We start from the raw sequence: 25,016 nt of genomic DNA, 5'->3' as shown, positions 1-25,016 counted from the left end.
TCACCTTCTTCCACTTGCCCTTCCCTAGCCCCCCTTCTTATTGATGTACAAAATAAAGCTAATGTTTCTTCCAACATTGACTCTGTCTTTATTGAAAAAAACTGGGGGAGACTGGGAAAAGGAGGTGGGAGAGGGGAAGAGAAAGGCTGGGAGAGGGGAGGGCAACTAACATGATCAGGGGTTGGGAACAGGTCCCAGATGAAGAGAGGCTACAGAGACTGGGACTGTTCAGCTTAGAAAAGAGGAGACGGAGGGGGGACAGGATAGAGGTCTCTAAAAGCAGGGGTTGGGTGGAGAGGGTGCATTCAGAAAAGTTCTTCATGAGTTCCCATAAAGAAGGACTAGAGGACACCAAAGGAAAGGAATGGGTAGCAGGCTTGAAACTAGTAAGAGAAAGTTGTTCTTCTTCCCAAAGCAAATAGTTAACCTGTGGAACTCCTTGCTGCAGGAGGCTGTGAAGGCTAGAACTAGAACAGAGTTTAAAGGGAAGTGAGATCAAGTGATGGAGGTTGGGTCCATGGAGTCCTATTAGCCAGAGGGTAGGAGTGGTGTCCCTGCCCAAAGTTTGTGGAAGGCTGGAGAGGGATGGCACGAGACAAATGGCTTGGTCATTGTCTTCGGTCCATCCCCTCCAGGGTCCCTAGGGTTGGCCGCTGTTGGCAGAGAGGCTACTGGGCTAGATGGACCTTTGGTCTGACCCAGGACGGCCATTGTAAGCTCAGGGCTCAGGGTCGGGGGTCTCAGTGGACCCCCTTGATTTTCATGCACACCTGCTCCTGGGTGGCCAGGCTGGCAGCTCTCCTGCCCTAGACGGCCACTTTCCTGTGCCTAGTGCGGAGATCGTGGACGAGGTCCACGATGTCCGCACTAGCCCAGGAAGGTGCCCGCCTCTTGCGGTCCAGGGCAAGCTCCCGGGAGCCGCCAGCCTGGTCCCGGCAAGAGGGGGAGGGCTGGGGGGCATCGGGTGGGTGGCTCTGTGCCGTGCCAGGTGCAGGGTCTGCTAGCTGGGTGCTGGCAGGCTTGCACCTGGCACGGGCACCGTAGCCAGCCCGTGCCCCTTTAAGGGGTCCGGGGCCGGGAGGGGGGCATAGAGTTTCCCTGGTGTTGGCCAGAGTGGCCACCAGGGAAACCTGGGGAGGGCTAGCCTCCCACTAGTTCGAACCAAAGGGCTACACAGCCCTTAGTTCGAACTAGCTAGTTCGAACTAGGCGTTAGTCCTCGTAAAATGAGGTTTTCCTAGTTCGAACTAAGCGCTCCGCTAGTTCGATTCAAATTCGAACTAGCGGAGCGCTAGTGTAGCGCATAGGAAAGTTAGTTCGAACTAACGTCCGTTAGTTCGAACTAACTTTCTAGTGTAGACATACCCTTAGGTTTTGTCTACACTGGCACTTTTTTTGGTAAATTTTTTGTTGGTCAGGGGTCCTGCAAGGTGCTGAGCACTGTCTAATGCAAGAGAGTAGTTAAGCCCTTAAAGCAAGAGAGCAATTACACTGACGAAAATGGAACTTCTCGCCTCCTTAAAGTTAAGTATGTACATAGAGACTTTGATACAGCAGGTCCAGACTTTACAGCAGCACAGATGTAGTGGTATAGTAGTGCTGCTGTAAGGTAGTGCAAACATAGCCTTAGGTAGGACAGGAAGAATTAATATCTCTTACATTCATAGTGCTAAGGGCTCAATCCTGTAAAGTGCTCTGAAGTCTGGCTCTGATATGGCAAAGTTTTTCTACACACGCTAAACTTTAAGGATGTGAGAAGTTCCATTGACTTCAGTGGAAAAGTTAAGCAAGGACTTACAAACCATTTGCATCAGAGACCATGCTCAGCATCTTGCAGGACTGAGGTCTAAATCAGGTCTAAGCCCCTTAGAATCTGGTCTTGAAGCAGAAAAAGTGCTGTTTGTTCCACAGGATAGGGATTGGAGAGAGGAAGAGTGACAGGAGCCTGTGTGTGTATGGAGCTCCAGACTAGAGGGCCTACAGACAGCAGGCCCTCATGTAACGAAGCAGTCGGAAATTAGCCTGAAGCCTGGGAAGGGGAGAGCACTGACTTACAGAGCATGGTGTCAGGAAGGAATCAGCTGGAAGGACAAGCCGGAGAAAAACCTAGCATCCCTGTTGCCCAGAGCAGCACAGGCCCATGAGTTTGTGACTTTGCACTGGGATAAGGAGGGAGGCTGTTAGCAAATTAGGTGGGAGGTTGTTGCTCTATGTGGGTTTGCACAGAGTGACAGAAGGCCACAGAGGAGTTTCTTGGGAAAAAAGTTTTACTGGAGCCAAAGTTAACCAAGTGCACCCAAGACTCCCTGTGGGACTGGCACTCTGCCCAGGATTCCTGAACTCTGAGTCTAGACACCTTGTTCAGTGTCTATTCTTTTATATTGTGGTACCTCTGAGCTGCTGGGTCTTCATGTTGAATGTAACCCCTTTTTACTGGTCCCCTGATTTTCTCAGTGTGTTTTCCTCCATTCATACCTCTGTACATAAATATTTCCCTCTCCCATATTGGCTATACTATCCTGGAGTGGGTGTTTTTAGTCCAGCTCTGGGGTACAAAGCCATTTTCCTGCTATGTTTCTGCACCACCTTTTGTTAGCCAGAGCTGCCAGCAGAGCAGACTCCATCTTGACCACCAGGATGCTGGAATTACACTTTCAAGCCTGGACCCGGAGATGCAGTACACACAGCCCACCATTCTCCCTTTCTCCACAGCGCTCCCTCTGGACCAAACAGCATTTCCTTGTCCTGGAATAACCTCTGCCTCAAGACCAGGTTTTAAACGGACTGTTGTCCCTAAATCCATGTGGTTACACAGGTGTAAACCATCATTAGTGCAAGGAAGTCAAGCCATGAGGCTTTAAGATTTAAAAAAAAAATCTGAAACATCACATTCCTACTTACTACATTAGACATTGCCTGATAGGCATCAGTAACTTATCACCCGTAAAGTAATATGCAGGGCTCTGAGGTCCCCTTCAGTCAGAGCTTAAACCATGCAATTTCTTTATTAATATATTTTGCCAGAACAGATCTAAACATTCCACATTTATTATGTGTTTTCAACTCTGACACACTTAAAATGAGATAACTCTCTTAATGGAGTTTCTAGCTGAGTCAACAGCCCCTTCCTGTGATTGCCTAATGTAGGCCACAGTTAAATGAAATCTTGTAATGAGACATTAGGCAAAAAAGTCTAGTTGTAGCTAGTGCTAGAGCAGGGAGCAGCCAGCCCTATTCTGGAGAGAAGCCAAGCAGTTAGGTGCTAGGAATCAGCAAGGTCTGCTTAGCATCATGCTAAGTATGACTGGATGTGATTCCTGTGAGGGCTCCAGCCCCATGAGGATGGCTGGGACCAAGCAAGAGCTGAGAATACTTTCCCAAGGAGGCAGCAGAATGCTGCAAGAGGGCAAACAGGCCCTGCGGACCACCCTCTTCCCAGCCTGGTGAGGTCCTAATCCTTTAGCTACTGGAAGTCAGAGAGCCCCACAATCCCAGTCTGGAATAGAACTGTTGCTTTTGTCATTATTCCATATTTATTTTTGTCGGTACACTGAAGAATAGGCAGGGTCCCTACAAATGGAACTGAGTATTGCTAAGAATTTCTCCCAGGCTGGTCTACTATCAGGACCCAACTCAAGGAAAGCATTTAAGCATTTCTTGATCAGGGATGAATTTAAGCATATATTTAAGCATTTCCTGAAATGGGGTCTAAATTATTTCTAAGCAAATCCTATCTCTCTTTTAATAATTGAGACATTTTTGTGACATACACATTAAAGCAATATTCTAACCTATGTAGTTTCCAACATTCTCAAAGCTATCATCAATTCGTTTTATTAGCAATCTCTAAGGGAAAAAGGACAGATACCTATAAATACAGATCCCCTATAAAGCACAAATGGCATTACACTGTCATGTTTTCCATTCATGTATTCCATCTGTCAGGTTAATATTGCTACATTTTGTTTAAAGTGTCATTAAAACATTTAAATATGAAAGACATTAGGACATGCTTTCCAAAAGTGACTAGTGATTTCTATTTAGGAGTGTTCAACTTGCAACCTCTTCCCAGGTCTAACCTCCAGAAAATGCTGAATATCCCTACTCTGAAAATCAGGCCTCTTTAAGGCATATCAAATTGAGACAATCATTGGTTGCTTTTGCTAATTGTGTATATGTTTAGCTTTTTACTCCTCTATTTTTGTGGTATTTTTTAGATAGAAACAGTGTCTGAATGAGCTATCCCAACATCTTGGCTACGTCTAGACTACATGCCTCTGGCGACAGAGGCATGTAGATGAGGCTACCAGGCATAGGAAATTGAAGCGGCGATTTAAATAATCACCGCTTCATTTAAATTTACATGGCTGCCGCGCTGACCCGATCAGCTGTTTGTCAGCTCAGCGCGGTAGTCTGGACGCGCGGGTGTCGACATCAAAGGCATTTGTCGACCACCCAGGTATGCCTCCTGGAATGAGATTTACCTGGGTGGTCGACAAATGCCTTTGATGTCGACACCCGTGCGTCCAGACTACCGCGCTGAGCTGACAAACAGCTGATCGGGTCAGCGCGGCAGCCATGTAAATTTAAATGAAGCGGCGATTATTTAAATCGCCGCTTCATTTCCTATGCCTGGTAGCCTCATCTACATGCCTCTGGCGACAGAGGCATGTAGTCTAGACGTAGCCCTTGTGATGAGTTACAGGGAAAGACTTTGCATAGACACGCCTACATGGCCTAGGTACGCAACATAATGAAGCTGCTTTGCCAAAATGATCACCTTTTGGCTGGTGTTGGGTTACAAATCACTTTAGTACAAGGGCAAAGAAATGTGGTCACTGTATGAGTGAAGGGAAGCAGAACTGTGCTTAGCCTGCCTGAATGAGAGAGGGTCACCCTAACCCAAACTTTAATACCTAAGCAGGGAGCAGGAATGCCAAATCCCAGCAAAGAGAGAGGTGATGGGGACTTGGATTTGTATCATATTGCAATGCTATGTAGGGGGTTGAGCTCTGCCCCAAGAGTTGTAGACACCCTTTGACCTTCCCCTCTCTAGCGTTTGGAGACAGAGCTAATCAGACTCATTTTAAATACACTGTTTCTGTATAGTAATTACTAGTGTTGGATTACTGTTAAGCAGGATTGGGCACTATACCTTAGTCCTGGTGTGGGTACAATAGTGAAAGGAAAGACAATGCAGAGGCTGTACTGGCAGTGAGGTTCCCTGCTATCCTGTGAAATCACTGAGGGTGTGTCTAGACTACAGAGTTTTGTCGACAAAAGTGGACTTTTGTCGACAAAACTATACCTGCGTCTACACTACCGCTGAATTCTGTCGACATAACGTCGACAGAACTCAGCAGTTTTGTCGACGCTGGTAAACCTCATTTTAGGAGGCATAACGCCTTTTGTCGACAGAGTTTTGTCGACAGAAGGTGTTATTGCATCTAGGGTTTTGTCGACAAAAGCCTGTAGTCTAGACGTACCCTGAGAGCTGAATTCACTGAAGATCTGGTTTTAGCCGTGGAACCTCAAAACATGTCATTGCAAAGAGGCCAGAGGGTGTCCAACAATAACAGCACAAATTCGCCACCCGCAAAGGCTCATAGAGACCACAGAGATATTGCTAGACACCTCACATGTTGTGAACATGCCTCTGAACTCTAGGTCTTTGCTGATCAAAGACCAGCAACTGTGGAGGGGGGAGAAGAAGGGAGGGGAGGAAGAGTGATTTGCAAAGAAATTGCCCCATGTGCACTGGAGCTGAATTTCTGCTTATGGTAGAATACTTTTGAACATGGCTTGGGGTTTTCTCAAACTACCACTTAGTTCTCTTTTATTGAAAAGTTCTCTTTTGTTATATCCAGACTTAGTGGTTAGGAGAGGGGAAATAGTGCGTCTGAGAGGTGCCAACAGCTGGTGTCATATTTTCTCAGAACAGTGGCTAGGGGTTCAAGCTGGTTCTGTTTTGTACCATTAAGAGGAACTCCTGGATATGGAACTCCACCCTTGTTGCTGCCACTTCCACCCAGCAGAAGGGTGACATAAAAACATTACAGCAACCCTAAATAATCCTTTTACTCACTTACCATTTAAATCTGTAAAGCCAACTGTAAAGTTATACTCTTTATTAGATGCTTTGGGGGATGGAGGCTGGACGGTTTCCACTCCTAAACTCTGTTCAGATGGAACAAAAAGAAAGGAATTGATGATGTAATTATCATAAAGATACTAATATTTACAGAGCATGTTACACTGATAATTATTGTAACAAAGACAGTTCTTCCCTCAAGAAACAGAAACCCATATACTAGTGTGTTGGTCCTGTTTGCTCCATGATGTTTTATATGGATGAAAGGCTTCTCTTAATGTTAGTTTTTTATGAATTTGTGCAAAGCTGAAAAATTGAAACATGTAAGCTAAAAATGCCACTTCTGCATGACTATTCATGCTTACAAAAATAGAGAAAGTGTGAATAAGGGAAAGGAAGAAAATAACTACATGAAAGAATTTCACAGCCCAAATTAAAAGAAATTTAGGAAGGAGTTTATATATAAAATAGAGAAGACAAAAATGGCAACCATACTTACTTACTACTGGGTGATTTATGCTAATCACGTTTTTAACTGCTTTGCTATATTAGCGGTCAAATTTATATATTTATATCTATATTTATATAGTGCTAGCTAACTAGCTAGCTGTTCATTTTTTAATTTTTACAAAAGGAAATAAATTGGTATTTCATAATGAATATTGGAATATTAGAAACAGAAGTACAAGCATACAGTAAAAGTCAGACAAATCAAAGACAAAACAATGGAAATGTAGAAAAGTAGTTAAAAATTAAACAGGAAGAGACAATATAAATGAGAATCAGGCCCTTTCTCTTTAAGGCCTGTTTACACTGTGAATGTGCCATATCTATATCCATTTTCTGGTCCATTTACATTGCCACAGTGGTATATAGAGACATTAATATAAATGAGAATAAGACCTAAAGACAGTAATAAAAGGGAAGAAAAAATACAATTCAAAGAATAGTTTAGGAAAATAGAAAACTAGAAGAACCAGAAAAAAAATTCTAAATAAAGAGAAGGAAAATCAATAAATTATAAGGTAAAAAGTAATACAAAGCAAAGGTAATTTTTCTGTTATATTTCAATATTTTAATATAAAACTAATTACATTAAACGATCCTGTTCTCATTTATAACTGAAACTGTTAAAAAGTCAGAAAGCTAACAGAGGACCAGGTGTTGTGGTTTCAATTGCCAAGACTGTCGTAAATTAAATCACGTTCCCTCTTGTTTTCAAGATGCTTCAAGCAGAATTCCAATTTTATGTCACTAAATATTTGGTCTTGAATTTGGCAATGACTGGAACTCAATAATAAAGATTTCAGAAATAGAGGTTTTGGATAGGGTATCTCATGCAAAATTCAAGATGACAGTTTTAGTGTTTTAATTAAGTGTAACTTAATTTAAAACAAATGTCATGAGTATAACATTTTTGGACTATAAATCTTCCCTGAATCTTATCAGTGTTGGTGTAGGAAATCTTCCAAGGTCTTGGGTTTAGAAAGAGACTCAGTCTGTTTTTATAGTTCCTTCTAGAACATGTTCCATGTTGGTAATATTTCATATGCATATAGTCCCTACTGCCATCAATGTTCTATCATTCCATGAATCATGCTAGATGCTTCTCAAAGATTCAACAAATTATTTAAAATATTTTGTCTTCATTTCCATAGTTTATAGTTGATTCAGTTTACAATTTATAGTGGTGGAATCCTCACAATTGGAGGTTTGTAAAAACAGGTTGGACAAACCCCTGTCAGGTTTTCTTGGTCCTGCCACAGCACAGTGGGGGTAGGACTTGAGAACTTCTTGAGGTTCCTCCTAGCCCTACAATTCTATGATTCAGTTGGCTACCATTCATTTAAACATGTACACTAAATATTCATCCAAGGTGATTCAGATCCAAACTCGTTGTTTCCATAGCAGAATGTTTGGACATCCTGAGGCTGTGTCTACTAGGAATCTGGATTTACTTTTTGAAAAAGGCCTCTCTCTAAGAAGCTACAGGACCACTTGTTTTTTAAGTTTTTTCTCTGATATCATGTTAGAGCAGTTTCATGTTCTAGCGTACTGTAATGTCATTTTTGTTGTGCAGGCAACATGATTTAGATGCCAAACAGAAAAATCAGTTTGAAGTCACTCTCAAAAGGCTATCTGTATTTACTCAGTAGGAAGGTGCAATGGATAGTTGTAGAGGAGTAAGAAAGGTAAGGAATTCTCCTTGTTTCCCTCCAAAAGGGCACGTGTACAGAGCAAGGCAAAAGTTGAATTAAGATATGCTACCTCAATTGTATAGCTGAAGTTGAAATAGCTTAATTTGGCTTTTGGCGCTGTCTACACTACAGCAAGTCTAAGGAAGAACACTGTTCCTTGGACTTCCCTTACTCCTTGTGAAATTAGTTTACAGGAGTCAGAGTAAGAAGTCTTCCATCTCAACATTATTTCATGGCTTGCTGTGCAGACACGCACTTTGTTACTTTGAAATAACATCAGTTATTCTGAAATAACGCTGCTGTGTAGACATAACCTTATGGTAAGTTTCTTATCTCTTTGTTTTCAAACAGATTACTTACCTGTGTTAGCAGGTCCATTTCCCCCAGTAAATTGCTGAACATTTCATCTATATCATCACATGCCTGCTCCATCTGACAAGAAATAAACCCATGGATAAGATCATCAGCATTAGTCTGTTTAAAACTTTGGAAGCAATTCTATAAACACAGGAGAAAACCAACTTCATCTAGTTCATTTCTTACCAAACCTTCCAATTCATATTGAAAGAAACAGTTTCTGATTTAGGCTAATTTAGCAGATAAATCTTTGCATAATTTAGAAATAATTGATAACAAATTAGCTCTCTGGTCCTGTCCATGCTTAAGCACATGCTTAATTTTATACTCTTGAGTAGGTCCATAAGTCTTGGTCCTCAATGTATAAAAGTCACCAGGTAATAAATCTGCACCTTAAACAACTAAAACTGAGTAGAGAGAAAAGGAGAGAAACTAAAAATACGAGGCTGACAAATTCCTGAACAGTCAATGTGAAGGTTTCAGTACTTGGCTTAAGGTATTAGGGTATGTCTACACTACAATGTTAGTTCGAACTAACGGACGTTAGTTCGAACTAACATTCATAGCCGCTACACTAGCGCTCCGCTAGTTCGAATTTGAATCGAACTAGCGGAGCGCTTAGTTCGAACTAGGAAAACCTCATTTTACGAGGATTAAGCCTAGTTCGAACTTACTAGTTCGAATTAAGGGGTGTGTAGCCTCTTAATTCGAACTAGTGGGAGGCTAGCCCTCCCAGGTTTCCCTGGTGGCCACTCTGGCCAACACCAGGGAAACTCTATGCCCCCCTCCTGGCCCCGGCCCCCTTAAAGGCGCACGGACTGGCTACTGTGCCCGTGCCAGGTGCAAGCCTGCCAGCACCCAGCCAGCAGACCCTGCACCTGGCACGGCACAGAGCCACCCAACCGATGTCCCCCAGCCCACCCCCTCTTCCCGGGACCAGGCTGGCGGCTCCCGGGAGCTTGCCCTGGACCGCAAGAGGCGGGCACCTTCCTGGGCTAGTGCGGACATCGTGGACCTTGTCCACTATCTCCGCACTAGGCACAGGAAAGTGGCCGTCTAGGGCAGGAGAGCTGCCAGCCTGGCCACCCAGGAGCAGGTGTGCATGAAAATCAAGGGGGTCCACTGAGACCCCCGACCCTGAGCCCTGAGCTTACAATGGCCGTCCTGGGTCAGACCAAAGGTCCATCTAGCCCAGTAGCCTGTCTGCCGACAGCGGTCAACCCTAGGGACCCTGGAGGGGATGGACCAAAGACAGTGACCAAGCCATTTGTCTCGTGCCATCCATCTCCAGCCTTCCACAAACTTTGGGCAGGGACACCACTCCTATCCCCTGGCTAAGACTACTCCATTGACCCAACCTCCATGACTTGATCTCACTTCCCTTTAAACTCTGTTCTAGTTCCAGCCTTCACAGCCTCCTGCAGCATGGAGTTCCACAGGTTAACTATTTGCTTTGGGAAGAACAACAACTTTCTCTTACTAGTTTGAAGCCTGATACCCATTCCTTTCCTTTGGTGTCCTCTAGTCCTTCTTTAGGGGAACTCAGGAAGAACTTTTCTGAATGCACCCTCTCCACCCAACCCCTGCTTTTAGAGACCTCTATCCTGCCCCCCCCTCCGTCTCCTCTTTTCTAAGCTGAACAGTCCCAGTCTCTGTAGCCTCTCTTCATCTGGGACCTCTTCCCAACCCCTGATCATGTTAGTTGCCCTCTCCTCTCCCAGCCTTTCTCTTCCCCTCTCCCACCTCCTTTTCCCAGTCTCCCCCAGTTTTGTTCAATAAAGACAGAGTCAATGTTGGAAGAAACGTTATCTTTATTTTGTACATCAATAAGAAGGGGGGCTAGGGAGGGGTAAGTGGAAGGAGGTGAGGGAGGAATGGGGTACGAGCCCCCGATGGGGAGGACTGGGCTGGCTCTGCGGGCTTCTGGGGGTGGAAGCTCTCCTGCAGCCCCCCGATTGACCCCTCTCCCCAGATGGCAGCCTGCGGCAAGTGCAGCCGGGCTGATGGCCGAGTGGTGTGATGTGCCCAGTGTGGGTACTCCGGGCAATCCAAGCCAGGACTGCTTTGCAAGCGGGGCACCCCTTAGAACTGTGTGTCCGGGGTGGGGGTCGGGACCCTTTAAGCGCAGCCCTCGGCTAGCCTGAGACAGCATCTCCATGCTCTAAGTCCTCCTCTGATGCCCTGCCGGCACTGCTTCTGGCGATCCTTAAGCCCTGTTCAGGGTCCACTCAATGTGGACTTGCTAGTTCGAATTAGCAAAACGCTAATTCGAACTAGTTTTTAGTTCTAGACACGTTAGTTCGAATTAGCTTAGTTCGAATTAACTAATTCGAACTAAGTTAGTTCGAACTAGCGCTGTAGTGTAGACATACCCTCAGATAGGCTGTTTTCTATGCCAGGGTCTGGATGTGGTTTGATCCACCTAATTTGTTTTGTCTTTCACCCTTTGTTTAACCAAACTTTGTTTTAATTTGAGATACTTCTGCTCTTCTGCTGTTGGATGTCTGTTGCTGACTGCTGTCAAAGACAGAGAAAATGTATAGTCATAGCTGAGGTACAGGAACATGCTAAAAGTTATCTGACTTGGGAGCCCGGCAGATTGTGCTCTCTTACTCAGGGGCTTGACCCTGCAAAACACTCAAACACATGCTGAGCTGTAGCCCCACTGATATCAGTAGGACTGCTCATGTGCTTTACTGTCTTGCATCATGGGGCAAAAGTGCCCAGAATCTCGCAAGACCAACGAGCTCTCAAGATGTGGTCAGTAGGGGACATGGAGAAAACCTGGTGATTGCAAAGAGTAGCAGGAAAAAGAAACCAGGGGTTGCACCAATCTTTAAGCACTTAATTTTACAGGACATCTACAGTCATAACAACTCCTTAATTATATAATAAATTACCAAATTACATTATATACACCCTTTTCCTGAGAGCAACTTGGTAATTTTACTTGGTTACTGAACTGTACTAAAAGTAATGAGCCTAAGGAAGTGATGTCCTTGCAGATCCCATTAAATCCCTAACCCCTTAGGCATCTCTAAAAATCCCAGCTGAAAGCAAAGGACTGTGAGCCTAGTAGATTCTGGTTTCTAATCTGGCCTGAGTTACTGATTCACTGTGTTGGGTCAACCAATGGTCTGCTTGTATCTCTTTTAATCCATCTGGAAACAGCACAGCAAAACATAGGCCCTTATTGCAGATCAGATGCTGTATCTGAGCTAAGCTTTCCTCAGGGATAATACATTCAAGAAGTCACTGAGAATCCTGAAAAAATTTGAGTTTAGGATATGTGTGCATTCTCCGGAGCGTGCATGACACTGATTAGGGAGATAAGATCCCATTTAATTGGCTACAAAGGCTATGTTTACACTAGGGGTTTTTCCTGGGATACCAATCCCGGAAAAACTCCATCACATCCAGGGAATGCATCTGCTCGTCCGACATTTTTTGTGGAAGAGCAGATGCACTCTTTTGGAAGCTCTGTAAAGCTCGTTTCACGAGGAAGAAGGGCTCTTCCGAAAGAGGAAGTTTTTCCAAAATTTGGCCCAGTGTAGATGGGCCAAATATTGGAAAAGCCTCTTCTGAAAAAACAATCAGAAAAAGGTACGCAAATTGTGGTGCGATTTGTGTACCTTTTTCTGAAAAAGAAGTCTAGTATAGATATAGACTTATTGTTTAACTGGTAACCGATTGAAAGGGGCACCAGAACAGCCCCTATCCACAGCAGGCAGGGAGCTGCTCCAGCCCCACCAATTAACCTTAACCGATAAGCCTCGTCCATCAAGGATGAGGCTTACCAGTTAAACCTTCATATCCCTATTGCTGACTATGGACACACATGGTAAATAATTACCATGTTCAGTAATTAAAAAGTTCTTAACTTTTAGGTTTCTACTTGGAGGTCTTACAAAAAAAAGGAGATTGCTTTTTTTTACAGTAGATTAAAAGATAAGGAGGTGAAATGGGCTAACCTCAGAAGGAACTAATCTTGCTGAGAGTTGAAAAATAGATTGGTGAAAAAATTTGATACAGTAATTCCTCATTTAACACTATAGATATGTTTCAGAAAATGATCGTGTTAAGTGAAAACGTGTTATGCGGGGTCAATTTTCCCATTGAAAATAATGGAAAAGGTGGGGGTTGCGTTTCAAGCAGTGGTGTCTGTTGGGACCGGGACATAAGGTTGGGGGAGAAAGGGGCCTGGGTTACAGCAGGGAGGGGGAGGTGTTTGGCTCTAGGGAAGGGAAGGGGAGGAGAAGGGAGGGGGGATTGGGTTGAGAGTATGCCCCTGTGACGGGTCTGCCGGGACCTGCACAGCGTCTGGCGAGGGGGAGTCGCCAGGGAACGGCGCAGCGAGCAGCGAACCCTCCGCAGCTTTGCAAGGAGGTGGGGGAAGCCCCGCACAGTGGCCAGCAACGGGCCGGTTGGGGAAATTGTGTTATTCCGGGGATGGTTGTGTAATTCAAAAAATGTTCCCTAAAAAAAAAATCGTGCTATCGAGAAAACGTGTTATGCGGGCACATGTTAAATGAGGAATTACCGTATAGCAGATATTTTAGACCTTGAGCAATTGGGTGACCCTACAAGCTCCATATTAGCTTCAAACTAGGGATGTAAAAGCCCACTAAAATAGTTAACTGATTGAACAATTTGTTTAACTGGTTAACCACTGGCCACGGGTGGGGAGCTGCTCCCAACTGCCACCCTGCTGGTTGAGTCCTGGCAGCGAAGCCTCCCACGGCCACAGGCAGGGGACAGGTCCAGCTGGGCCAGTTAACTGGTTACTGGGTAAGCAGGCCAGTAAGCCTACTGCTTACCAGGTAACCAGCTAAACTCTTACATCCCTACTTCAAACAATAATTATGAAGCATGCTGTGTCTAACTTCGGTGCCACTTTCAGTGAATAGATAGATAGTCATCATGAACACTAGACTGATTATACCAAACTAGTCACTGAGCCATCTCATTTACTAGTGTCCATATTTTTCTTGTATTTTTATAAGTCATTCTCAGGAGAATAAAGTTAATGTTCCCATCATCATATTTTGTGAGCAGAGAGACTACTTTTAAACTTAAGCATAATGAGTTATTCCTTAAACTAACACAAGTGTGTCCAAAATTCAACAATGACCTTGGTAAGGATTAAACAGGCCACTGACTTTAGACTACTAGAGCTATGTGAAAAGGCTCACCAACAGCTATGGTATAATATCACAGTTTGGCTGAAGCTATGAAAGCCTCCAGATCATTATTCATAGACTTGTGTATCTGCATTGATAATCGGTTGTGTGAGTGAAAAGAGGGACCGTGCTGCTGTGCCACCTGTGTCCCTGTCCATTTAGGTCCCTTCCCCCAGTCCTGTTCAGGACCCTCCCTGAGCTCCCAAGATGTTCACTATACCTGCAGGTGCAGGTTCAAGTGTACATCTCAAGGAAGGCCCAGAAAATTCCTCTACAGCTGGCCCTCTGAATCTGGTGTTACATCTTCACAGATGCAGCGGTAGTCCAGGCTCTATGAATCCATAACCAACAGAAACTTAGGCCTGATCTTGTGAAAACAACAGATGAGAACTGTGCCCAGACCAGAGGTGTAAAAATCCACTAAAATAATTAACTGGTTAAATGATTTTTTTTTACCAGTTAACCACTGGCTGTGGGCAGGGTCCAGCCAGCCAGGCTTGCTGCGACTGTGGGCGGGAGGCTGCTCTGGCCTGCTGAGATCACAGGCTAAGTCCAGCTGGCAGGGACTGCCATGGCCACAGGACTGCTCCAGTCAGGCCTGCCACAGTCGCGGGTGGGAGACTGTTCCAGATGAGTAGTAAGCCTGTTGCTTACCAGGTAATTGGTTAACTGGTTAACCTCTTGTATCCCAGACCAGTGATGCAAGGGACCATGCAATTAGATCAAGGCTACTCAACTTTGGAAGCCCTGGGGGCCACAATGATACTCACAGCACATGCCGAGGGCCGCAACTTATGTGTGGCTGCATATACATGCAAAAATATATAAAATATATGCAAATAGCTTCTTTCATACTGATGGGCAAGAATACAAAGATTAAGGCAAGACTACACAACCCACAGGCCCCATTTAAGTCAGTTCTGCTGCTATTAATAAAATGCAATATTTACCCGATTTCCACTCATATGACATCACTTTTAATGAGCAATGACAGTCCAGGAATTTAACTACTAAAACACATTTCAACAGAAGTCCTTTACAGTGACTCGCCATTGTGGAGCGCATTCCCAGTGGAAGCCATGTTCAAAGGATCCCATGCGCGGGCTGCATGTTGAGCCCCACGTAAAACTGCACCGTGAGCCACAAACAAATGGGCCACAGGCAACATGTAGCCCATGGGCCGCATGTTGAGTATCCCCGAGTTAGATGCTGCAATACAGGGCTACCGGGAAGTGTTACAGTTCTCTATAATCTGTTCTCCACATTTCCCTCTAATCCTCAGTACAAACTGGTTGCCATGTCATGACCCTCACATCTACAGAGGAAAAGACGGACTTTTCTTCCACATACTGCTGGCTGGTCTGCCTATGTACTATGAATAGCAAGATCCTGGGTCCAAATTTTGGACAATGGCAATGCCACGATCAGATGTACTCCACAACAAATCCCTTGGCTAGAGTATATGCTTCCCAAAGAAGGCCCTCCATATCACTCAAAATACCAGGACTTTACCAATGTCTTCTAAAAGCCATGGGAAAGACACTTTCTTCTCAAACCTCACAATTTCCTCAACACCACAGTGCAACCCAATCGCCTTATACTAATCCAGTTAGCTGCTCAAGATAACCAGCTGGTCAAGATGACTACTGTTTCCCCAGAGCAACCTGATGGTGATACCAGATGGTAGTGCACTGTGAAAGATGGAATAACATACGTCCTGTGGGGGGGGGGGGCCCTTTTGCAAGTACTCTGGATATGCTACAATGCACCCCAATTATGGCCACTCCAAAACCTTCTATCTGGACTCCCATCTCTTTTTTGGTGACCCCCAGATACGGACAGTGATTCAGACTCCATCATCCTATGTGCTTGTGCCAAAGTTCCACTCACAAAATACCTCGGCACCTTTATGCCACTAGAAACTCCCACTTGACCACAGGACAGTGATTGATATAGACTTGATACCAGAATTCCCTGAATCAAATAAATGCATCACCATATTCACACCTGTGGACCAGCTGAATAAGATGGCTCGCTGCATTCTTTGTGCACAACTTGCCACAGCCACACCAACAGCTCAACTTCTATTGACACATGTCTTTTGTCTGCATGGGCTCCCTGACTGCCTCAAATCTCATAGAAGATTCCAGTTCATCTTCCAATTTTTTGGCATGAAATTCTCTGGCTATTATGCATCCTTACTTGCTTATCATCTGTGTACTACCCCCAAACAAATGGCCAAACAGAGTAAACCAAGTGCTAGAATAGTACATATGGGCTGTGTCTACATTGGCACCCTTTTCCGGAAAAGGGATGCTAATGAGACACTTCGGAATTGCAAATGCCGCGGGGGATTTAAATATCCCCCGCGGCATTTGCATGAACATGGCTGCCACTTTTTTCCGGCTTGGGGTTTTGCCAGAGAAAAGTGCCAGTCTAGACGGGATCTTGTGGAAAATAAAGCCTATGAATAAGGGATCTTCTGGAAAAGGCTTTATTTTCCGCAAGATCCCGTCTAGACTGGCGCTTTTCTCCGGCAAAACCCCGAGCCAGAAAAAAGCGGCAGCCATGTTCATGCAAATGCCGCGGGGGATATTTAAATCCCCCGCGGCATTTGCAATTCCGAAGTGTCTCATTAGCATCCTTTTTCCGGAAAAGGGTGCCAATGTAGACACAGCCATGGTGTTTCACAAACTGCCACCAGGACTACTGGTACTCTTTCCTCTCATACACCAAATAGGCATATAACACTGATCATATCTCCATAGATCAAAGTCCCTTTTTTGCCAATTATGGTTTTCATCCTCTGCTTCCAATTACCTCCTAAAACTGTGAGGCCTGAGATATAATGCAGCAGATCAACCACATTCAGGAAGAACTCAGGGAATATATGATGGAAGCAAAGAAGACCTAAAAGCAAATATGTGAATTGCCAGAGACAGGAGAGCCTGAAATTCAAGGTAGGCTTGAAGGTCTGGCTTTCAATCAAACACCTCCACACAAACAATTCATCCCATAAACTAATGAATGATTCTCAGTCTTTTTTAAACCAGGGACCAGCTTATTGCCTGTGGGAGGGAGATCTTATGGATAGGCATTAGTCCACAGACTAGTCATTGAGAAACACTGAACTAGATCACTGATATTCAAAACCATATCAGATTTACTAGCTAATTAATTCTATCACTGTTAAACTTCTCTCACCTAGGTCACTTAAAATGCATCCAGTCTTGCATTCATAAAAATCAATTCCTGGACCTAACACAATCACTTCTGCCATCCATCCAGATCCTGGGCCATGAATACCATGTCTGGGGCATATTGAACTCCAAGATCAAAAAGGGGCAACTATGGTAAATTGTGGACTCTGAGTGGTATGGTCTGGCGGACCTGTGCTGGAAACTGGGTCACCACGTATACTCTCCCCATTCCCAACTTAATAGAGGTCCACAAAACCTACCCAGGCAATGCAGCAAAGTTGCCCCTATTGGTGAGAAAGTTATATAAGGGGCTGCAGGTTCAGAACCAGGGTCTCTAGATTCCATGGTGGGCAAACACCTCCACTGTAAGGATTAGGGTTTAGAAGCTAGGTTGGCAGAGCCTGTGTTGGCTGACATTCCCACAGTGTCAGTGGCAGGCCAAGGACAGCCACACCCAGGGATCACTGTAGACAGTAGGCACTGCAGGAAGTACCACCAAGGGAGCCACAGTGACAGTACTTTGTCATTCTCTGGCCAATCAACCTATTTAACCTTGGAGGAGGCTCCAGGATGTTTTCTGAACGAATACCTAGACTTTGAGCCTGCTGCAACTCCATATCTCACTTTGTCTCATGATCTCCTGACCCTGATTCCTGCCACCTGATTCTAGTCTGGCACTACCTATGGGTATGTCTACACTACCCCGCTAGTTCGAACTACGGGGTAATGTATGCATACCGCACTTGCTAATGAAGCCCGGGATTTGAATTTCCCGGGCTTCATTAGCATAAGCGGGGAGCCGCCATTTTTAAATCCCCGCTGCTTGAACCCCGTGTAGCGCGGCTACACGGGGCTCGAACTAGGTAGTTCGGACTAGGGTCCTATTCCGAACTACCGGTACTCCTCGTGAAACGAGGTGTACCGGTAGTTCGGAATAGGCACCCTAGTCCGAACTACCTAGTTCGAGCCCCGTGTAGCCGCGCTACACGGGGTTCGAAGCAGCGGGGATTTAAAAATGGCGGCTCCCCGCTTATGCTAATGAAGCCCGGGAAATTCAAATCCCGGGCTTCATTAGCAAGTGCGGTATGCATACATTACCCCGCTAGTTCGAACTAGCGGGGTAGTGTAGACATACCCTATGATCTCTGATCACTGGCTCCCGGCCTGACTTTGACCCTGACTCTTGCTTACTGAACCACCTAACAGTTCTGGCAAAAGACACAGACACAAAGTCATGAGTCCTCCACATCTCACAGGATGTGCTGCCAATGGAAGTCTTGACTGACAAGATAGTCTGTAAATACTACTTAAACCTGAAGAGGATACAGGAAGTTCATCAGTACTGCTGGGCAGAATCCAGCTTCCTTGTGCTTCTGATACACAGTTTCTGACTCAGACTTGTCAGCTGCATCTGACTTCTGGTTTCTAATCCTGTATTGACAAATGACTGTTTCCTGATGTCTGGTCTTGTCTCGAGCCACTTGACTACCCACCCATGGTCCAGTGCTCACATCAAGGAGCCATGCGGTAGGTGAAGCATATAACACAGAGAATTATAACATGTTATTGCGCTTTATTTAAGCACAACACACACAGAGTACAGATCATATAGAAAACAACCACCAACTTGAACAAAACATCCCTCACTCTAGCTCATCCTCCCCTTGGGAGTTCTTGGAGGACCATTTAAGCTGAGGTAGACAGGGTATCTCTGTGCCTTATCAGGCTCCTAAAGCATCTTCCCACAGCTTGAGCTGGTAAAAATGGCCCAGGAGGCCTGAACAGATCAGCTCCAGTCCTTTATAACTTTCCTAGCCCTCTGTCAAAGGACTACAAGATCAGCCTCCCCAATGTATCAGGTGACTTTGCATCCAGCTAACCTCACCCTTAAAAATTAAGTTTTCCTGGCTGGAAGCCAGTCTATCATTATGGTGTTTGTGTTGGAATAGAGAGCCATCCCACATAAAGGGAACTCTATTGTCAGCCTTGTATCACTGTGCCTTGGAACTTCAGTTCAAAGTGGAAGCAAAAACACAGCAGAGAAAGCAATTTGCCTGCACGCTCCAAATGGAGATGGTGGCCTGATAAAGATATTCATAGAGAGAGTTCATATTTTCACGCAGAATTCATAAATTGTACAGATAGATCCCCCAATCATCACAGAACACTTGTGAAATTTTCAAAAAATGTGAGTGCTACAAAGCATCCAAAAAAGGAGAGTTTGCAGAAAAAGCGTCCCCTTCGCTTCCTTTCCCTTTCCCCATCATTTGGTTCTTTCTTCTCCTGGAGCCTCAGCTCCATTCCATCTACTGCTGATTGCTGCAATAAGAATGGATAGAAAACAGGGCTATGGTGGGTGGCTGGAATCCGTCCCATTCAAAAGATATGCTGCTGTGTATTGCAACCAACTGTCCAGCAGTTAGGGCTTTTACAGCTAGTTCTTTGCGTACAGCTGGTACAGCTAATATCAGAAATGCAAAGCAAAGCTTGGTGGTATCTCTCCCTGCAGCAACTAACAAGTAAAAGAGGAAAAGGCTTGCACAAATCTCTTTAAAATTAAATTGAGTTTCAAGCATAGTCCTCATGTATAACCATTTAACAATTACTCTGATGTCAGAATTTTCTGTACACATTATAATTACAAGTGTCAGAAGGGTAGCTATGTTAGTCTGGATCTGCAAAAGCGAAAAGGAGTCCTGTGGTACCTTATAGACTAACAGATGTACTGGAGCATAAGCTTTTATGGGCAAAGACCCACTTTGTCCGCATGCATCTGTTAGTCTGTAAGATACCACAGGACTCCTTGTCGCTATTATAATTTTAAGTAAGTCTTGAGGGAGTTATAAATAAAAGCAATTAAAGAAAAAATGCAAATATGACAGCCCTCTATACACTGTTTTCCTTATTTAAGATAAACACAATGGGGCAGAGGAAAATTAAAGCAATAAGAGGAAATTGTGGTTTTAAAATAATAAAAGTTGTTATGAAAATACTAGGGGAGGGGCAGTTTGTAAATATATTTTTAACCTATTTTTAAAATGACTGAAGTTGAAGTTGACATTGTCCCCTTGACTTACTCCTCTGAATAAGGACAAAAACACAGGCAAATGATTTCATTTGGTTTTTCAGAGATTGCACATATCATTTAGTCTCTATATCGCCAGAAAAATCTCATTTCTCCATATGAACAATTTTGACCTTAAACATTCCCATAATTCTCCTACTGTATGAGACTAATCAATACTTAGTTTTACTTCAGCTTGCTTTTTTAACAATCAACCTTCATTATTCATGAACAGGCTGCATGAATTTTAAAGTTTTCTGTCATTTAAAATGTCTTAGACAACTCACCAGCCCATCCACTTTGACTCATAGATCAGATTATTAATTCCTCACCCACCGATCAGTCCTACTGCACTAGTTTCCTGATTGGTCTTTAAATCTCTCTCTCCTGATTTCCCAGACTCTTTCCTGATACTTCTCTTACATTAGATCAGAGGTGGGGAGCCTTTTTTGTGTAGGGGGCTGCTGACCCACAGAAAAATCAGTCAGGGCCCACACACTAATGAGAAGCAACCCCCCCCTCCAAAATAAAAACCAACTCCTCACTGACATGGCCCCCAACTGAGGAGAAAGACACTCCCCACATTCCCCTTATCCACCAGAGCTTAGGGGGCCCCAGTCTAGTGGATTTTGTGTCTCCAGCCCTGGGCTGGAGCACCAGTGCAAGCTCCCCAATACTGTGGGAGCTCTATGCCTCAGGGGCCAGATCCAGGAAAGCCGGGGGCCACATCCTGCCGCAGGGCCTGAGGTACCCCACCCCTGCATTAGATATTCACCGCTTTGTAACACAGACCAATCTCAAGTCATTTTATTTTACTATTTGTATTTTGCACCAACGTAGCTAATGAAATCAGGTTTCTGCATCTTGATTTCTGTTTCTCTTCTGGTAGTGATAGATCAAAGAACCCTTTCTTTCTGACCAACTGGGCTTTTGCTGCTTAGTTCTTGTACACTTCCATACTTCCATTTTGGAGGATGTCCTATGCAAAGATGACTTCAGCTGTTCCAAATTCACTAGCACCACTTCTGTGGTCCCTGTCTAGATGACCATAACACTGAACTCCCCTTAATGCTGGATTTCGGAAGGTTATCAGTCACAACACACAAGTTTTCCAGATCTTAAAAAGCACTTTTGGAATGTCTTGTGTTAAGGCAGGAGTTTGCATAAGAATATACCTGCAGCTATGAGCAAGGAAACAAAGATGCTTCAGCATCCTGGTCACTTAAGGGCAAAACTGCTTAAGGAGACCTGAGGAGGGAAACACTGCTTGATGCAACTTGCTGCAACTGCATTAAGGGACAGCCAATCTTCCCAAGACAGTGGGCATTGCTGACAAGGGACAATGAAGTAGCATTGCACATACTCCCTTATATTTTCTGTAGCGCTAAGGAAAGAGTCTGCCCTGCTGCTCACATGGCTGTAGAAGGGAAAACAAATATTTCCTTCCATAGTGAAGCACTGGGCAGGATTTTTATTGAAATGTGTGTGAGCAGAGCTCTACTGGGTGGAAGTGGATATATCTCAGGTCACTTTGTCTCAGTCTCTCTCCTCAGGCAGGTTTAAAAACAGAGTATCAATTTTCTTTGCTTTCTTAATCCCACTGTTACACAATTCTAAATCCTAGAATCCTCCAATTCTGTTTCTGGAACTGCCATGATCTCTGGAACATTCATATAAAGTGAAATCAGATTCTGCCCGAAGACCATTTATAAGTAATTTATAAACAAGATCATCAGGGACTGAGAGTTTGCTTGTCATGTTACAAAACTCTCTTACAAATATATTTATGAACTCATATGTTCCTATTTAAGACACAAAGATCCACATGTTTAGCCTCCTTTAAGTACTTGGAGGGCATGTTTATGTCTGACTTCACATTAACAGGTTCTGAATTATATTAACATCAGAAATTACAATTGCTGATAAAGTCCATCTGTTCACTGACAGATGCTGAAACACTGCTTATCTATTAAATATCAATACAATTATCATTTGTGGAAATCCATAAAGGAAATGTGGTTCTCAATAATGTCACAATTTAATATAAAACCACTATGTGTAGATTGCACTCTTAAATTGGAAAAAACCCCGCAATTTGCACTATTCAAATTGTGTATCTTTTTTCAATTTAATTTCAAAAGAGGCTTTTTCAAAATTTGGCGCAGTTACACGGCACCAAAATTCAGAAAAAAGTGTTCCTTTGAGCAATCCCTTATTCCTTGTAGAACAAGGTTTACAGGGATGGTGAAAGAGCGCATCCATTCTTTCAAAATGTTTTTTGAAAAACCGGACGTGTTCCTTGGATGTGGCGTTGCTTTTTCGGGATACTTCTGGTATCCCAGAAAAGCAATGCAGTCTAGATGTAGCCTAAAATGGGCTAGGATTACACGACTCAATCACCTGGCTGCCGACACATTCCCCCACTAAATACCTTTTTAACCATAATCAAATGAACACACTGTTGCCCCTTTTTGACCCAAGTGGCTAATCAAAATGTGGGGCCCTGAAGATGTTTCAGTTGCAAGTAGAAATTGACAGTCTGGTATAGTTTTTGGTACAATCTTGTTTATTTACAAGGAATGTACAAATGAGGGCAAAAGGAACCACAAATCAAAGGAGAAGTTTATTTGCTTACAGCCAGCCCATACCCCACAGCTTTCTCTCTAACTTTTTGCAGGGTCACACTATGCTTTGTTTTCTGTCTCTTACTCACACAATGCCTTTGCTGCAACACCCAATAGGATCCTCCGCTTGCATGGTGACAGCAGATTCTATTAGAATGTGTTTTAAATGCCATCTCTTATGTGTTTCTTACAACTATGTTAAGTGAAGGGCCCATACACTAGGGTTGGGTATATTCCTGGAGATTTCATCACATGATATAGTCTTTAATCTTTAATTCCTGGAGAGTTGGCAACCTTAAATACACACTCACTGAGTCTCAAAGAGGTTTGTGATCCCAGCAGTCACCAAGATCCCTCAGCACAGCAGCAAAGAAAAAGAGGTGACTTTCTCCCCCTGCACATTCAAACTACTATATTAAGTAAGGCTGGGATTTACAAAGGAGGCTAATTCAGTTAGGGGTAATTCTATTGATATTCAGTGGAATGTGGGCACCTATCACTGTCCAGCTCCTCTGGGAATTCCATCCTTGCTCAAGATGTTAAGGAGACAATCCCCACCACAGGAAATGGAAAGAGTTTAAAATAATGTTAGGCGCCTTTAGGAGCTGCTTGAGACAGGTGAGATCATTAAATCCACTGCCACAAAAAATCTTGTGAGAAAATGACATTTAATTTTCTGATAAGTTATGTGAAAGATGTGAATATGCGGGGAAAACTCCTGAAAATTAATAATGTAGCTGTACAAACTTGGTACCACACATGGGAAAATGATCAACGATATACCCTTTGTGTAAAGATTTATTTTATGATCAGTCACATCCTTAGCTAGAGCGCGATTGTGACTTTAGGCACTGCCCTGAGCAAAAGATACATAAATGGCAACACCGCAGCAACCACTCTGACACACCCATGAGTCACAACTCCTCCCCTGCTTCCTCTTTGCTCCAAGGTGGTGGTTTGCTGCTATGACAAATTAGGAGGCCCACTGCCCTGCCTTAATTCTGCTTACCAGCAGGGAAGCACCCTGAAACAAGCGGGAAAGAGAGAATTAAAGCTCCATCCATTCTCTGCTCTCACTTGCTTCAGGGAGAATAAGATGGCATGTAGCATTTGCTTGCTATATGGGGCAAAACTCATGTCACCTGCACCGGGGTAGTGAAGGGAGTTTACTCTATCTTACTCCTTTGTGCAGACCAGCTTCCTGGTATCTGGTAACATGCAGAGTGGAGAATATATTGTACCATATTCAAGGGTTGTGCATGGGCAGGAAAGCCTGCACTACTCTCAGGAGTAATTCTGATAGGGTTAAACTCTTGGAGGCTTGAGGTGAAGACACCAGGGCCTGTGCATCCCCTTCAGAACTCCCTTGTACACACCTGACAACACAGCAAAATATACTGATGTGCCAAGTATGCATGGACTTCAAGGCACAATCTATCCCTTCAAGATGAGGAAAAAATTAACAATAGCTTGCCTGCCTACAATAGTCATTAAACAAAACAAAAGAGTGGATGCTTCACAGAAACCTATAAAAACATAGCACTAGATTTTAGGCCTGCAAAATCTCTTTTGCACCACTGTGGTGGCACAACAGAGAATTAAAGTGTCCCAAAGGGACAGCTGGGAATTTCTCTGGCTTGGAAGAAAATCCCAATGAGTATGTCTACACTACAGAATTAGTTCGAACTAACTTAGTTCGAATTAGTTAATTCGAACTAAGCTAATTCGAACTAACGCGTCTAGAACTAAAAACTAGTTCGAATTAGCGTTTTGCTAATTCGAACTAGCATGTCCACATTGAGTGGACCCTGAACAGGGCTTAAGGATGGCCGGAAGCAGTGCCGGCAGGGCATCAGAGGAGGACTTAGAGCGTAAAGATGCTGTCTCAGGCTAGCCGAGGGCTGCGCTTAAAGGGTCCCGACCCCCACCCCGGACAGACAGTTCTCAGGGGTGCCCCGCTTGCAAAGCAGTCCTGGCTTGGAGTGCCCGGAGTACCCACACTGGGCACATCACACCACTCGGCCATCAGCCCGGCTGCACTTGCCGCAGGCTGCCATCTGGGGAGAGGGGGTGATTGGGGGGCTGCAGGAGAGCTTCCACCCCCAGAAGCCCGCAGAGCCAGCCCAGTCCTCCCCATTGGGGGCTCGTACCCCATTCCTCCCTCACCTCCTTCCACTTACCCTTCCCTAGCCCCCCTTCTTATTGATGTACAAAATAAAGATAACGTTTCTTCCAACATTGACTCTGTCTTTATTGAACAAAACTGGGGGAGACTGGGAAAAGGAGGTGGGAGAGGGGAAGAG

At 44.3% G+C, this 25,016-nt stretch overlaps 1 protein-coding gene across 1 annotated transcript in view; it reads right to left on the bottom strand.

Annotated features, from left to right (window-relative positions):
* The window catches only part of APBB1IP (amyloid beta precursor protein binding family B member 1 interacting protein), a 115,129-nt gene that overhangs the window by 58,603 nt on the left and 31,510 nt on the right, over positions 1–25,016 (bottom strand). Inside the window, exons 2-3 of the mRNA XM_014569656.4 lie at positions 8,649–8,720; positions 6,089–6,176 (exon numbers count right to left, since the gene is read on the bottom strand). Coding sequence (XP_014425142.3) covers positions 6,089–6,176; positions 8,649–8,720 — 160 coding nt within the window. The remainder of the gene's footprint in view (positions 1–6,088; positions 6,177–8,648; positions 8,721–25,016) is intronic.

Source organism: Pelodiscus sinensis, chromosome 2 (assembly GCF_052426305.1).
Source record: "Pelodiscus sinensis isolate ZL-2025 chromosome 2, ASM5242630v1, whole genome shotgun sequence".
In the NCBI taxonomy this organism is placed as follows: domain Eukaryota; kingdom Metazoa; phylum Chordata; order Testudines; family Trionychidae; genus Pelodiscus; species Pelodiscus sinensis.
Note: the sequence above shows the minus strand (reverse complement) of the source record. Positions and strands in the feature narration are given on the sequence as shown.